This window comes from Schistocerca gregaria, chromosome 5 (assembly GCF_023897955.1).
Source record: "Schistocerca gregaria isolate iqSchGreg1 chromosome 5, iqSchGreg1.2, whole genome shotgun sequence".
NCBI lineage: Eukaryota > Metazoa > Arthropoda > Insecta > Orthoptera > Acrididae > Schistocerca > Schistocerca gregaria.
In genome coordinates, this window is record NC_064924.1 from 59,790,648 (window position 1) to 59,808,548 (window position 17,901).

The 17,901-nt window shown below is 41.5% G+C and overlaps 1 protein-coding gene across 4 annotated transcripts in view; it reads left to right on the plus strand.

Annotated features, from left to right (window-relative positions):
• The window catches only part of LOC126271975 (lysozyme-like), a 230,364-nt gene that overhangs the window by 15,430 nt on the left and 197,033 nt on the right, over positions 1-17,901 (plus strand). Inside the window, exons 2-3 of one of the 4 annotated variants that reach the window (XM_049974435.1) lie at positions 2,705-2,760; positions 4,268-4,431. The exons of 2 other annotated variants lie outside the window; for them this stretch is intronic. In XM_049974435.1, the coding sequence (XP_049830392.1) occupies positions 4,299-4,431 (133 nt within the window). In that variant the 5' untranslated portion in view covers positions 2,705-2,760; positions 4,268-4,298. The remainder of the gene's footprint in view (positions 1-2,704; positions 2,761-4,267; positions 4,432-17,901) is intronic. One more of the 4 variants, XM_049974434.1, reaches the window with a different exon arrangement.

Sequence of the window (17,901 nt, forward strand, 5' to 3'; positions counted from 1 at the left end):
AAGACCGATTTGGCACAATGGTGATACAAGAAATCCAACTCCGGAATCATGCGATAGTTCTCACTCACGTGTGGCACAATCTCTACTCATCATTTGAAGTGAAACGTCCACTGATCCCAACAGCGTGACATCTTTATCCCCCACTCCACGTTACCTATACCGTGATGGGTCCCATTGCTTTTGTTCCGGCAGATCACCACTGAAACCGACATGTTAAACTCATTTCTCCCTTTTCTCGTCTGAATAAGTAATTTGGAGATGTCCAATACCTTTCTTTTGTGCTACTTCTTGGCCGCAGGTCAAAAAGTTTATTCATAAAATAGATCCAATGCAGCCTTTCACACATTTCTGGACCAAATAGAGCTGTGGAAATTTCTCGAGAGGTTCAACAATTATGACAGAAATGTTTCAGATTTGGTCCTAGTGAGTAAATGAAAGTTTCTGGCTCAGTGAATTTCAAAAGAACGGAAGATATATCTAAAGGTAAAGTTTCAAAGTTGACCTGTGGTTTCACTTTAAGCTGTATGAGCATTTGCTAGGAAATTGCAGCCAAAACCATACAATCATAGTACAGCGATCAGTCATCGGATTGATTGGTTATGGCTTAGAATCATACTAGGTTAGACATAATTACTGAAAACTGATAAAATACGGCCATGGAATAATGCTCTAAAAATTAAATAAACGTAAGTATTTTATGTCTTATATACTTTACGAAAGGCATATATTAACTTCCTTTCTCAGTACTTACAAAATTTTGATATTTCGCCCGCGACGCCAAGGGACATCTTTCAGTCTTCCACAATCATCGGAAAGTGGCAGAACGTAATTAAGACACAGCTGTAAAATTTGTGGTTCTTCGTGAACGGAACCCTACAGAAGCTGTAAGTTATTTAGACCAAGGCAGCTAACTTAAAAAATGCTTATCCTCAATTATGAGTTTTGTTGTTGTGAAGAGTTGAAACACTGTTTGGGCACCAATACTCCTAACACTGACAGTGGCCTCAGAAATTACCAGTCTACAGTATGCTACACACTAGTGAATACAAGCACTGCTGTTCCATTTCCTTACTTTAAAAGTCACTCCGTGAGGTACATGGAAAGCTTTAACAAGAACTAATAGCCGGCCGCGGTGGTCTCGCGGTTCTAGGCGCGCAGTTCGGAACCGTGCCTCGGGCATGGATGTATGTGATGTCCTTAGGTTAGTTAGGTTTAAGCAGTTCTAAGTTCTAGGGGACTGATGAAAACAGCAGTTGAGTCCCATAGTGCTCAGAACCATTTGAACCAAGAACTAATTATTTTGTTTTATATCTCACAGAGATGGACAGGCACATCTTTGACTTCTGTGTTGTATGACTAGTTGCTTAATTCAGACTTCTGCACTTCCTGCACATCGATAGTATGCTGTTTTTTCTTTACCCCCCTTTTTTTTGCAAAACCCTGTGCTCATGGTAAAAAAATGAGGGAATAAAGGAACATTCTGCCGTGATACTCAAAACTCATCTCACTGTTACGATTACAGAAATGTTCACCTCACGTATTGCTTTTCAAATCTATTTCTATGACTTGTAAAGAAATATCTTTGATATTTTGTCGAAAACTAAAGTGGTGAGACTGTGGCTGTCTGAAAGTACAGGTTAATCCTTACAATAAGGTCAAAATAGTTGCCAGTCATTGTTAATGATGTTTATGAAGAACAAGTAGTGCCGTCTACATCTACATCTTCATCTACACCCATACTCCGCAAGGCACCTGACAGTGTGTGGAGGAGGGTACCCTGAGTGCCTCCTCTATCGGTTCTCCCTTCTATTCCAGTCTCGTATTGTTCGTGGAAAGAAGGATTGAAGGATTGTCGGTGTGCTTCTGTGTGGGCTCTAATCTCTCTGATTTTATCCTCATGGTCTCTTCGCGAGATATACGTAGGAGGCAGCAATATACTGCTTGACTCTTCGGTGAAGGTATGTTCTCGAAACTTTAACAAAAGCCCGTAACGAGCTACTGAGCGTCTCTCCTGCAGAGTCTTCCACTGGAGTTTATCTATAATCTCCGTAACGCTTTCGTGATTACTAAATGATCCTCTAACGAAGCGAACTGCTCTCCGTTGGATCTTCTGTATCTCTTCTATCAACCCTATCTGGTACGGATCCCACACTGGTGAGCAGTATTCAAGTAGTGGACGAACAAGCGTACTGTAACCTACTTCCTTTGTTTTCGGATTGCATTTCCTTAGGATTCTTCCAATGAATCTCAGTCTGGCGTCTGCTTTACCGACGATCAACTTTATATGATCATTCTATTTTAAATCACTCCTAATGCGTACTCCCAGATAATTTATGGAATTAACTGCTTCCAGTTGCTGACCTGCTATTTTATAGCTAAATGATAAGGGACCTATCTTTCTATGTATTTGCAGCACATTACACTTTTCTACATTGAGATTGAATTGCTATTCCCTGCACCATGCATCAATTCGCTGCAGATCCTCCTGCATTTCAGAACAATTTTCCATTGTTACAACCTCTCGATACACCACAGCATCATCTGCAAAAAGCCTCAGTGAACTTCCGATGTCATCCATAAGGTCATTTATGTATATTGTGAATAGCAACGGTCCTATGACACTCCCCTGCGGCACACCTGAAATAACTCTTACTTAGGAAGACTTCTCTCCATTGAGAATGACATGCTGCGTTCTCTTTTCTAGGAACTCTTCAATCCAATCACACAATTGGTCTGATAGTCCAGCCTTCGAAACGACAGGTCTGTCACATCGCTGTTAATATTTTAAATTAATACTTGTTTACTATGCGGCGAAATATGAACTTCAAAAGGCGTGAACAATGTCATAAAAAAAATATGGTTTTCTATGTACGTAACACGAAATTACTTCATGCCTTACCTTGTAAAATAATTATTTACGTTGTTTTAATTCACTGTTAAGGCCAATTAAGGTAAATTAGCCATTTTGTTACATCGTCTGTTGTTATAAAATACGACAACCTCAGAGAACTTTCGCCACAGCGGAAATCATCATCACTTGTATAACATGAGGTAATTTAAATGTGAAAAGCCGTCTGCTGAATAACATGCCGCTTCAAGTCCAATAACGGCGCTATTTATTCTCATTAAATAGTGTTATTGACAGTGGTTGGCTGCTGTTGTTACTTTGTGACAATTAATTAAGGAATTTGAGCTATAACCAGTACGCCTGCACTCCCGGTGCTTTAAGGAATCGAATTCCCATGTATAAAACAGCATTAAACATCTGATTACTTTACAAATGAGGTAATTACATGTAAAATCTTAATCGTTGAAGACGCAAAACCGTTACTGCGTTGGTTTTATTAGTCTCGGATTATTCGCTCACAGACTAACGTAAAAGTCAAAATCAAAACCAAACATTTTTGACGCATCTCTCTGTGTATAACGTCGTATGCCCTGTGTGTGAATTCCCAAGGGACCAAACTGCTGAGGTCATCGGTCCCTAGACCTACACACAACTTAAACTAGTTTAAACTAACTAAAGCTAAGAACAACATACACACCCATGGCCGAGGGAGGAGTCAAACCTCCGGCGGGAGGGGCCGTGCAATCCGTGACATGGCGCCTTTAACCGCGCGGCCACTCGGCGAGGCTCATATGCCATGAATTGCATTGTACAATCTTGTAATTTGGCAGTTATATTCAGTGTTAACTGTAAATACTGTCTGTAAACTGGGTTGCGAATAGAATAAACAGTAAAGAAGTAATAATTTAAAACGTCATGACGCGTGCTGGAAGTTCTGCTGCATGAATAGCGGAGATGCTGTAAGTAATAAATTTTCCTTTCATTATTTTGTGGAGGGTTTCAGCGAGAAAAACGTAGGAAAAGGCTTGAAGTTATGTTGTCGTCCCAGCTAAGTTCTCCCATTCTCAAATATCAAATGAATATAGTCTGGGTAATTTTCGGGCCGTGAGATACAATGATCAAGAGACGTACATTTTCCAAGTTTAACGCTTGACCTGATGTGTTAAACCTTTAACGTAAGTTTACGCATCTTAATGCGGAGATTACGACAACATTTAAAATTTTTAAAGTGGTTCAACGATTACATACAATACTGAAAATCAAATTTTTGTTGCAACCTGAAACTGAGACCAGGTGATCGTTTCAGTAGTTTGGTAATATAGATTAGTACATATATTTTTTATGTTAGTTCCTCGTCCTTGATGACTTCTACTACGTAATTCGTGAAGATGACGCGCACAATACATTTTTTTCCTGCAGACTGGTAAACGGCCGAGCACTGCTAGCAGAGATGAGGAGCTTGTACTGCAGCCTGCTGGCGCTCATGACGCTGACGTCTTGTGCCCGGGCGGTCGTCTTCACAAGGTGCGAGCTGTACCACGAGCTGCTGCAGAGGGACTTCCCCGAGGACCAGCTGCCAGACTGTGAGTGTTGTTCCGGCTGCAGTCTAACATGGGGGAAATGGAATTGTAACGATTCCTGTACTGTTGTTCAATGGTTACCTGACACGATCAGTCATTGCAGGAGGCGATTATCCAGTCTTCTTTTGAAAACCAGTTTATTTGTTAAGTTCGCAACGTAAACACAATTACTGGATTACTGGTGTCCGCAGTGTGTATTACTAGCGTCAGATCTATAAGAGGACATTATGTCGAGGTTACGGACTTAACAGCCAAAAAAATGTAGTAAGGTATAAAAACAGCTCGATGACAAAGTTACATGTGGTGTGCGTACTGTAGACGGTTTGTACACATCAGATTATTTGACTTGTCGCTCTAACGAAGTAGGCGAGTGTCAGCGATACGCCTCGTGGTCTTATCGTGGCGTGTTTATCTTCTGCCGTTAGGTCAGACGATAGAAATGCCACTTGCACGCTTAGAGTAGCAGATTGACGGTGACCAACTTTAAACAGAACTTGATTAATTTTCACACACATTTATTAGAATAATGAAAATCACAGATATTACGTAACTTGATTCTGGATGCTGTTTTCAATTGACAATATGAAGTTCCTTTGGTCTTGGTACATTAATCTTATCCTCACATATCTCTGATACTTGACAAAGTGTCTATTCATTTATCTTCTTGGCTATGTACAGGAATATGATAATCTTATTGGGCGCAGACTGAAACTTGACTATATACTTGTACAGACTAATGCAGACTGGTACAGAGTAATGCAGACTGACTAATCAGAGGTCTGTACACTCATTATAATACCTCGCACGTCCAGGTATCACTGCGTGAGTGTGATCCGCGAGGAGAAAAGGTTCTACGTTAGCAGCAATCTCATTGGCTGCGTTATATATTAATATGCGGATCGGCGGAAGCAGAATTTGGTCTGTCTCTAAGGCAGTGCCATCTCGTAGTGCGGAGACAGACGAGCGCTGCGCCTGCGCTGTTGTGCTTAGCGGGGCGCGCTCTAGTGGGAAAGTTGTGTACGCGCTGACTACGCGGAACTATGTACACAACATTACATATCCATAGAAACGGGCAGTAGAGCTGTCTGTAATGATAAATATTTTGTACATGAATTGTACAGTGCAGTCTCGATTATCCCACCTAAACCGGTCGCTGCAAGGTCGGATAAGCGGGAAGGCCGGATAACACGGAAAATAATACAAACAAACACAAAAATTAAACTAAAGTAGGCCAAATGAGTTAAACATTTAATACAATACAAATCAAATTAGACTGAATAGATATTTACTGTGTGAAGAAGTTAGTAATTTGCCGCTAAATCACGTAGTCTCTTTAGAAGTAAAACCTTGGAAGACGATGTTTCCTCCAGTTGCTCTACATATTTCAAAGCAGGTTCTAAGGTCTTGTTCCTTCGTTGTGAGAAATCTTGAGCGCACTTTTCTCCACTACATCCGCTTCTTCGTCTTCTTCTTTTTCGTTTACCATGTTGACTATTTCTCCGTGTCACTTCAAATTAAACATCTTGGACAATCCATTTATGTCATCTTCTGTGGCGTCAGCACATCCCGAAACTTTTCGTAACAATGAAAGCAGGGTAGTATTTTCTGGTTCGGTCTGCTGCTCCAGATTTTCATCATCTGGAGAATTTTCTTGACTTTTCTGTAGCAAAATTTTCCAGGATTTTGCAATTTTATTTGCTCCAACACTCTCCCAATATTGGGCCACGTCATAAGCTACGTCTTTCGAACTAATACGGCGCAACTGCTCTAGCATGTCTTCTCCCTTGTCCATAGCATTAATTTAAGAGGAAAGCAAGTTTCTGCGGTAGTTTCTCTTCAGTGTCTCTAAGGTCCCTTTGGTCCATAGGCTGACATAAAGATGTGACATTTGGAGGCAAAAACATGGCCTTTATATCTTGATCTTGAAGTTCATCTTCATTAGGATGACAAGTGGCATTGTTTAGAAGCAACAGTGCTTTGCGGGGTAACTTTCAAAAACTTGCCGGCCGCGGTGGTCTCGCGGTTCTAGGCGCGCAGTCCGGAACCGTGCGACTGCTACGGTCGCAGGTTCGAATCCTGCCTCGGGCATGGATGTGTGTAATGTCCTTAGGTTAGTTAGATTTAAGTAGTTCTAAGTTCTAGGGGACTAATGACCACAGCTGTTGAGTCCCATAGTGCTCAGAGCCATTTGAACCATTTTTTTTTTCAAAAACTTTTCAGTTTGTGGCACGAACTCGTTAAAAAACCATTCCTTAAAAAGTCTGAGCTCATCCAAGCAATTTTTTGGTTGTAATATTTCACCGGTGAAGCATTTTTAGATACATTTGTAAATGCTCTCGGGTTTTTTGGCTTACCTATCATTGACAGTTTCATTTTCAGATTTGCTGTGGCGTTACTGCATGCAAGAATTGCCACTCTTTCTTTGATACGTTTGTAGCCTGGCGCTTCCTTTTCGGCCTTTGACGCTAATGTTTTTTCCAGTAATATTTTGTAATTGAGTCGCAGTTAAAAATTTCATCGCGTGCTAAGTTTTCCTTGTCCAATACCTTGTGGAGTTTATTCCTAAACAACTGAACAGCTTCAAAATTTGCTGAAAGCTTTTCACCACAGACATTAAGTTGCCGAATTCCGCATATTTTCTTCCATCTATCGAGCCAGCCTACACTAGCTGTGAAATCAGGTTCACTTCGGTTAGTTCGTTACGAAACTTTAAGGCTTTTCCTTGAAAAATAGGTCCCGACATGGGTACACCTTTATCTCTATGTTGAGTAAACCGTAGGAACAAAGCTTCACTTACTTTTTCATAATCACATTTTTTCATGGTTTTCCGATCTTCCAAAACAGCCGATGTTGCTCGCTGAGAACACCACTTCTCAATTTCATTGCGGTTCCTTTTCCAGTCTCCAACTCTTGTTTTCCCGACGTTCTAATATTGCGCCACTTTTAATAAAGTTACACCAATGTCTATTCTTTTTAAAGCTGTAGGTTTTTCTTCCATTGAAACGACCACCTTTTTCCTCTTTGAAGCCATCACCACAAATTTTTACAATAAACAAAGTGCAATCCGTCCACTCCACTACAGATCTAAGTTATCACTGAAGAGTGAGGAGCAGCAGACGGCGACAATGAACTGAGTATCAACAAACAACACGTTAGTCACTGATCTATTCATCGACTGGCGCACGGCCGGTGCGGTGAGAGGGTCGGCTGACACAGAAGGTCGGATAATCGAAGATCTGAAAATCGAGACTCTTCTGTATTTTATACTACCGTCATACATTGTGCAGGGGCTTGTTTTACAATTTCCTATTACATAATTGTTAATTGACGTCCTTCGCTTGCAGCGAAACCGACCAGAAATCCTGTCTCATAATTCTATAAATGTCGACAGTGTACCTTAACCCCTACAACTAATTCCATCACATATATTGTATGTTTTTTGTTCATGTATTGTATGCCACGAACTCGTTATGTATTTAATATATTATAACATCGTTACGTCACTAATTGTCCAGTTTTTATTTGATGGTGTTGGCAATCATCTATGGCAGTTTACAGCATACTGTTTCTTTTATCTACAATTTGTGGAAATTTGGCGCTGTGATTGCTTTGTGTATACTACAATGATGTTACGTTTCTGAAGGTAATCACAACGTTTAACAAATGTGTGTCCCTATTACATTATTTGCAACTGACGTGAGGCAGTGCAGGCTGCCATCTTGCGTTGCTTCTCAGCACTAGCTTGCATTATACCCCAAATCTAATCATCAGTTACCCCGTCGCAGCCAGCATGGCTTAATACCACGAAGAGGCAAGATGTCGCATGTATCTGTCTCTCATTACAATGTGTACTCAAAGTAGTACATATTTATGAAGGAACACCTGGCACGGCACTGTACTCGTAATACCTATGTTTTTAAAAAAAATAGTTCAAATGGCTCTGAACACTATGGGACTTAAAATCTGTGGTCATCAGTCCCCTAGAACTTAGAACTACTTAAACCTAACTAACCCAAGGACATCTCACACATCCATGCCCAAGGCAGGATTCGAACCTGCGACGTAGCGGTCGCGCGGTTCCAGACTGTAGCGCCTAGAACCGCTCGGCCACATAGGCCGGCCCTATGTTTTTATTTAAACGTTTTTACTTATTTGAAATATTCACTATTACATGTTGACTTTGGACTATATGAACAGAATTTTAGGAGAATTGTTATATTACGTAGTTCTCTTGTGGCAGAGTGGTGTAAGCAAGGTATGATGTACTCGTAAATACCACTTGCGGTTTTATAGGTATGTAATTTTTGTCATCGAACTATTCTATTTTTTGACTGTGAGACTGTAATCTGGAAATATTTTCTTCTAATAGATCTAATAAATGGACATTACCTAAATTAGTAATCCAGTAATAGTGTTTACATAGCGATATTGGCACATAAATTGGTTTTAGAAAGAAGACTTCAACACGGTATTGTTCAGTTTGCTACTGTTGATTCACACTTTTGGGCTTAACGACCAACCCGGCACTGACAGACTATATTGTGGATACGCATAATGGCGAAACTATTAATCCAGTAATTCTGTTTACATTGCGATATTGGCACATAAACTGGTTTTCAAAAGAAGACTGCAATACGGTATTGTTCAATTTGGTGATGTTGATTCACGCTTGTTGGACTTGGCGACGATCCCGGCACTGAGAGACTGTATTGTGGATACGCAGATGTAACCGCACATAATTACACATTCACCTCCGGTGTTTTTTTGTCTCTCCGTTTCAGTGTTTCCTGTTTTCTGTGACAAAAGCCACGTGCCGCGTGCAGTAGATTCTGTAATATATGCAGTCCGTTGTTGGTGGTAAGGTAACAGCTTCCATAAAAGTATGCTGATGCAATAGCTTCATACTAAAATATACAACCGTTCGGTCGACGGAAGATCCCTTCACAAACACTGGGAAGTTGCACAGGTCACACCAATATTCAAGAAAGGTAGCAAGAGTAATCCACTAAATTATGTGCCCGTATCATTAACGTCGATATGCATCAGGATTATGGGACATATATTGTGTTCGAGCATTATGAATTACCTCGAAGAAAACGGGCTATTGAGACACAGTCAACAAGAATTTAGAAAACATCTGAAACAATAATTAAATGGACACCCTAGCTGCAAACAGGCGTTGATGTACTTCATTAGGGACTGTTCTTTCGGGAACAGATACTATCGTCATGTATAGTTAAAATATGGCTTCCCGGCCATTGACCTTCTTGTGCAAACGCACACACTATGCCCGAACTCGTACGGTACTCGGTAGATTAATCTGCCACGAGTAATGAGTATGATGGGCAAACATCTCTTAGGCGCACTCTAAACATTCATGGTGGTGTCTGTTTGTTCTATATCGTGTCTCCCTACCACTTTCGCGCAACGACGCTCTGAGCGTGTTTTTTTGGGAATTGACTAGTTTGAACCTGGGACCTGTTGCTGGTAAGGAGACGCCAGACCACACATGACATGTAGAATTCAGAAGAGTTCAGTGAGACTAGCGATGATATAACCAAATACTAAATGATCTCAGCGTCAGCTCCACTGCACTCCCTGTAAAAGAATCTTAATTCTAACTAAATATAGTGGAAAGGGTTCAAGGCTTTCCTATTTTTAGTTAGCTGGTAAAATAACGTCGAAAAAGCAGTTAAGTTTACAATTGGAAATTTATTATAATCACAAAACATCGTTTATAAATTGCACTATTGATAAAAGGAAATGTTTTAATACAGGATGGTAAAAACCAACAGCGTTCAACAAAAATGTGAACGAATATTCCCTAAATGGGTTTCCAAGTTCTACAATCGATCGAAGGATGACCTATGCCATATCACATCTATAATCTAGGTTTAATTTAAGTTTCACAAAAGAGAAAACTATCAAAATGGTCTACAGTGACCCTCAGTTATCTTTAATAACTTATCTAACTTGTCGTAAATTACAGTGGCTGATGTGGCTTCTCAATAACTATATAAAAGAAAAATCATCGCGTTTCAGATCTGTTCTTCAAGTGGCAAATGTGAACACCATGAGTTTTAATTAACGATCGACACTAGTATTACGCAAAAAGGGGGTGTAACAGATGAGACTTCTGCAGTTCTGAGTGAAGCCTTATGCGCTCAAAAATGCGGCATCGCGTGCGTTCATTACCTTGTCGGTGTTTAGGCAGCGTCAGGGCAGCGGCGGGCAGCACAGCTCCGCTCACCTCGTCATCTCGGAAGCAACTCTCCCCTAACTTCTCCTTACTACAATTTACCGAAGTTGGTTAAAAAAAACTATCTGGCTGTGTTTTCATCTGACCACTCAGGGTCTCAATGTTAACCTTAAGCTCCGCCTACAAAAATTCTGTCTATCCAATGAGAAACGTTATACTTTTCGTGGTGGGGCAATGTTTTTAAAGTTTGCAACGTAACAGAGACGCGAAAAGTCTCACGCTAAAACCTGCAGCTGGTGTGGTCCTTTTAGCGTTATCGTAAGATCTATACTGTTCTTCTGGAGGACTGTAGCTTTTTACATGGGCTGGGGGGTGGTCCTTGACGTAACAGAGACGCGAAACAGTCTCACGCTAAAGCGTGCGGGTGGTGAGGCCCTAGTGGTTAGCTGGCGACGTGGGTGTCCGTCCCTCATCGTAGGGCCTTCTAGCTTAACACAGTTCCGCTCTCGGCGTCTGTTCTCGTTTCTCCCCTCGAAACTGCGTCGGTCTCATAGTGGGAAGGTACGACATGCATTTAGGCATTCTTGTGTTAGTCTGTGGTATTCCATTTGCTCACTCATTACTCGTATTACTTTGGTTAAGCCATGTAAGCAGGAGATCCCGGGTTCGAGTCCCAGTCGGGGCACACATTTTCAACATGTCCCTAATGAAGTACATCAACGCCTGTTTGCAGCTACCTACATACGCGGAAACAATCATCATAAGAGAAATCAGATCTCTCAGGGATATACACTACTGGCCATTAAAATTGCTACACCACGAAGATGACGTGCTACAGACGCGAAATTTAACAGACAGGAAGAAGATGCTGTGATATGCAAATGATTAGCTTTTCAGAACATTCACACAAGGTTGGCGCCGGTGGCGACACCTACAACGGGGTGACATGAGGAAAGTTTCCAACCGATTTCTCATACACGTTTGTGTATGTTGACCGGCGTTGCCTGGTGAAACGTTGTTGTGGTGCCTCGTGTAAGGAGGAGAAATGCGTACCATCACACACATACAAAAGCGTTCGGTAGGCAAAAATGCTTGACTATCTGTGGGTTAAAGGAGATAATTATCAAGCAAAGGCTGTAGTGTAGTACAATAAAGCTTCTGCGGAACAGTGACGTCCTTCACTAATTCAACTTTACAAAGCCTTGATTCTAACTCCGTTTGCGCATCGCGCATTAGCTGAGCCCTTTCAAAAAGTGTTCAATTTCGTATTGCGTGCGGTTGGTGTATTGTCGAACACCAACGTCGCCATTTACAAAATTCTAAACATAGCTTTCAAAAACTCGTTTACGATAGAGGACTGCAGCACCATTTCTCCTTTCAATTTTCGAACAAACGAAAGGATGGCTGACAGTGTTTAGTGTATCTGGGATTCTAAAACAGTTAAGATCCTTAGACGCCAGAAAGGCATCTGGCCCAGGCGGTATCCCCGTAAGATTTTATGTTGACTATGCTACAAATATAGCACCATTCTTATCCGTCATCTATCAGAGATCATTGGAACGGCGGAAATCTCCACGGGACTGGAAGAAGGCCCAGGTAATAGCAATCTATAGAAAGGGTAGAGAATCGGATGCACATAATTACCGGCCAATTTACTGACACCGATTTGTTGTAGAGTCATGGAACATATTTTGTGTTCAGACATAATGACCTTTCTAGACTCTGAGAAGCTCATCTGCAGAAACCAGCACGGTTTTAGGAAACAGCGATGATGCGAGACACAGCTGGCCCTCTTCGTGCATGATATACAACAGGATCTAGATACCGGCTCCCAGGTTGATGCCATATTTATCGACTTTCGAAAGGTGTTCGACTCAGTTCCACACTGTCGCTTGCTACAAAAAGTGCGCGCTTACGGTCTATCCAATGACATATGCGATTGGATAGAAAATTTTCTAACAGATGGAGAGCACTGTGTCGTCCTGAACAGGGTAACTTCAACAGAAACAAGAGTAACTTTAGGTGTGCCCCAGGGCATCGTAATAGCTTCTCTGCTTTTTACGATTTACATAAACGATCTGGTTGATGGTATTGACAGCGGCCTTAGACTGTGTGACGATGATGCTGTACTCTACAGGAAAGTAGTATCACACGAAAGTTTTGAACAAATGAATGAGGATTTGCAGAAAATAAATACGTAGTGTAATGACTGGCAGTTATCTCTCAATATTAGTAAGTGTAACCTACTGCGTATAACAAGGCGAAAATCTCCATTAATGTATGAGTACAAAATAAATGATCAGTCTTTGGAAGCGGTAAAATCAATCAAGTATCTGGGTGTGACTATTCGAAAAGATCTCAAATGGAATGTTCAGATTGCACAAGTAACGGGTAAGGCGAACTCTAGATTGCGGTTTATTGGTAGAATCCTGAAGGGATGCAGTCTTTCAACAAAGGAAATAGCTTACAATACGTTAGTTCGTCCAGTCTTAGAGTATTGTTCGTCTGTATGGGACTATTACTAGTTGGGTCTCATTCAAGAGATTGAGAAGGTCCAAAGATGAGCGGCAAGATTCGTGACTGTACATTTAGTCATCGCGAGAGCGTTACAAATCTCGTAGAAAGTTTGAAGTGGCACACACTTGCAGATAGACGACGCGCTAAACAGAAGGGGCTGCTCACTAAATTCCGAAATCCAGTCTTCACCGCGGATGTAGAGCATATATTATATACCACCAACTTTCAAATCGCGTAATGATCATCACTCAAAGATAAGGGAAATTAGAGCTCGTACTGAGGCGTTCAGACAGTCGTTTTTCCCTCGCGCAATCCGCGAGTGGAAGAGAGTGGGGAGGGGGAATATGACTTTGGCGCGAATTGTGCCCTCAGCCACACACCGCTTGGTGGCTAGCGGAGTATATATGTAGATGTAGATTTACAACAAAACATCTATTCGCGGATTGCAAGTACTCGCTTGACCAGCTCGCTCCAACTCTTCAGCCAGTTTTCTACTTTCATCGGTTTTCCCCTCAGTTTTTCCCCCGCATAGCTTACGAGAGCCCTTCAATGTTAACCACTCGCCGACGTAATTCACAGCTGGAACGTAACAAGTTTGTTTCTGGGGAAGTACCTAAACGGTCCCCGCTGTGTCTCTGACTCAGCGTGACAACTAGTAATTTATTCTAATGTTCCGGTTCAAAAATACGGTCTCTAAGCACCCGTGAACTGTCAATGTGTAGTTAATGGTACAAAAGCTGACATAGGTTTTGCCATTAAGAATGTGAACAAAATATGGTAAATCTTCATGTGCTAGTCACGACCGTCATGTTAACTTTTCTGGTGTGTAAATGATGGTGTTACAATGAAATTCCAACTGTCCTGGATTAAGATAAAGGAATCGCTTGTGTCTAATGTATTTAGAGGTGCGCTGTTGGCAAGTAGCGCCTTGAGGCGTGACATTGCTACAAAAAGAGTAGGTTTTCCTCTAGCCCCAACACCTCGGCACCATTGGGCAACCCTGTTAACCTGAAACGTCATAGCTCCAGACAGGATTGCTAAGATAGATTATACTTCTTTCTAATCAAAAGAATGTTTTCACTTTTACGGTTACCTCTCGAATCAAACCTGCGATGTCAGTCTGCGGTAGGAACGTTGGGAACAACACGGCGTCGAGTATAGACTCCTGATTAAAGCTAGCCCACAAGTCCTAGTAACAAGGATCCCATAGCAAATGCGCCAAGGAAATCAAAGGCTCTTTTGGCAATTGTGGTAATGTGCCGCCGAAACCTGTCGTGTGATAGAACAAAGGCATTCTCATGATACAGCTGTGGTGTTACTTATTCTTATATAAAATACATTTACACATGTACTGCACTAGGCAGCGTACAGTACATGGCGCAGGTACGTCGTACAAATATTATCGATTTTCTTTCGTATGCCATTCGCGTGTTGATAGAGGGAAATATGAACACGTACATGCATCTGCCTGTGCCGCAGTATCTTATCATATTATTATAATACTTACGCAAAATACTAGAAGTTGACAGCAAAACGATCGTATTGTCTTCTTCGAATAATGATGCTCTAAATTTACTTAATAGGGTCTTAGGAGAACTACACCACTTTTTTTCCCGAGGGTTCCCAGTTAAGTTTCCCTAGCGCCTCAACGAAAGCTTGGCATGATGTTAAATGCAGTGTCTTTGTTACACTTTCCTATGGGCTATGGCGGCTTATTAAGGTCCTAATTGCTCCTCTCTGGGATTGTTCTAAGTCTGTTGTCACGGCTACTTGATAAGAGCTCCAGACACTGCAACAGTACTCTAGAAATGGTTGAAGTAGCGTCTTATCTACTATTTCCCTCGCACACTCAAGTCATCGTTTGAGGCGCTGCTCTCGAAATTAAAGCCAGTGTCTCACCTCGTGTAGTTTTATAGACTTATGAACCTGTTCTGTCGTAATTTTTCAAGATTTGATACTCGATGTTATGGGTTCGTAAAATTAGTGCCAACGACGGGCGGTGCTTAAGATTCCTTTGATTGAAAGCAGCGTACATAAATGTGTTCCAATAACGGCGTCAGTGAATTGAATAGTTAAGAATCTGGGAGTCATTAAGTGAACATAGTGTTGTGCACAGTCACATTAAAGCAATACCTGACGAATACAAATTCATGTGAATGAGATATCTGCGGGTCTTGTAGGGACTGGATGCTATTTGCACAGATGTAAAATATACTCCATCCAACGGCACAGAGGTGTCCAAGCTAGCCTTTCGAATCACTGTTGCAGAGTTACAATGATTCAGTTGTAGTATTATTGCGGAAAAGTATTTTCCCCAAAGTGGAATCAATGAGTGGGCCTTACAGTTATAATTTGGGGCTCAGCCCAAGGCGCTGGAAAGACATACTTTTTGCGTCTGGGTACAATGGTATGGAGATGTTCACGAATCATATGACGCAATAATATACCACAATGTAAAACTTTCAAGGAATCCACTTGCAAGCCGTCGCTTCCTTTAATCATAAGTGTATGCTTGAGTGATGGTAAATGTTATTATCTTCACATAAAGGAAAGCATTATCTTCTCAAATACATTCAAGTCGTGAGGTTCACCCTTAGTTTTTATATGTGAAATTAGTGAATTTACTCGAGGCACTTCTGTAGCCCATGCATGCAGTTAGATTCAGAACTCAAATTACTAACCATATTAAGTAATTTAATAAAATTGAACTTTAAATTGATTGCGTACCCATGTACCACCACAGTAAAATAAAAACAGTGAATAGTTTAGGGAGTATGAATGAGAACAGTGGTGTATTCAAGTTTACAAAATAATGACAAGCTTTATTAACCATTTTTAAACTACAATGAGCTTTTAAGTCTTACATAAAAATGATAAACACAAATAAGAAAAGCGATGGTGTTTGATTGGAAAAGCATACATTGCGGTGAAAGCTGTATCAGTTCTCCTCTAAATTAATCCCTTTTACAACGCCATCTGACTTCGTTTACATGAATCCACTGTGAGTCCTATTCTATTCAAATGGACTCAACTACGACCAAGTATACCACAAACTATAGTTCAGCTGAGAACAGGGGCTGTGAACATCATTTAATAACCCTACGCCAGTGCAACAATATTTCACCTTTTCACCTTGATTCAGGCGGCAGCATAAAACGGCGGGCTATGGCGAGGACTCGCTCACTGCAGCAGCTGTAACGGTCTGACGAGTCTGCGAAAATTTGCAAACTATGTGGTCTGGCGTTGTAACTATCGGGACGAGGGAAACCTCCCTACCAGAGCGCTGAAACTCCGGTAGATTTCAATGTGAGGGGCACCCTTTCGCTGGCCTGATCAAACCAATTTGACTCACAGGCACAATACAGCATTCTGGAATTGTCAGATGTCAGGCAGCCAACTCAGGAATAATAAGTTCACCCCCGTGACATACGATATGTCAGAGATGATATGCAGTTCCACTGTCGAAACAGTTGGAAAATGCCAGTGGCTCCTATTCCACATGAGATACAGACCAGAAGTCTCACCCACTAGAGAAATACTTGACGTTCTCCACCAAGGGAGAACCAGAAGACTAAGGAAGCAAAGAATCACAACCACTTTCCACAAAGCCAAGCCGAATTAGCGAAAGCGAAACCCCGGCCACATTGCACAAACCGATCAAGCTATCATGTACTCATTGTACCTCCCCTGTTGACTGTTCTGTTGACATGATAGTCAATCCAGACACAGCACTGGGGTCCCCACTCTGGGGGAGCAAGCCTTCATTTTGCTTATCCTAAGAGGAGCCAATCAGTGACGACAAAACTCTGTTGTCTGAAAAAAGGGGATTTTAGACAGGCGTTGCTCTCATGGCAAGCATGGCTTTATTTGGCGAAAGAAAAAAAATCCACCAAAACAGGAGAGATCTCACCTTTCGAGACCAAGCATTTCCAATTTCTGAAAGAAGGCTGTCAAGCTTCCCAGACAGTCACTCCTGTGAAATACATATGTTTTTGCAGCTCGCTAAAAGAACCTGGCGACTTCCTCACGTCAGGGGAGTTACAGGCTTGCCTCCACTAAAAATGTGCGCTAACGTTTGTGTCTGTATTGTTCCAGCTTCTAATAATGCATTGAGTCTTATGACCTTCCCACCATTTGCACAAAGGCATTTTTCAAGGAGTCTTTCTAAAATGGCTTCCTCACCCACTTTCTGCCAACTGGCCACATTTGTGAGTGACTGCGACCTGGCTCAGGTAAAATGTTTTGTGGATCGGCGCCCTCTTGTCCAACCTCAGCGGAAGAAGGAGAATAACAGGGCCAGAATTTCATCTGCAGGTATGATCCACTGAGTGCTGCTTCCCAGTATTTATGGCCAGCAAGCCATCTCTCTCTCTCCCTGTTCTCCATCACCTCGACTACGTCCCTCGGCTACAAGTTTTCTACAGGCTACATACGCAGTTATAAAAACATTCTGTCCATAATTTCCATATGTCAAAAAGTCATAAACCGCACATACCAAGTGTAGTAATGGGGTAAACCGAGATCATGAGCTAAAATATGAATGTTAATCTGACTGCCAAGGCTGTTAAAGGGGAAGAGTGGCGTGCCACCTCTCACACTTTCAATCAGAAATCGTTGACAATTGAATACCCATGAAGTATTTAGAGCCACGGAGGTCAATTTCAGATGAATTTACATTACTTTTACCTACTTCTCGAGTAAAAATTAATTTTAATTCTGTAACGCTTTATATTTAACATCAATTGTGTTATTTTTCG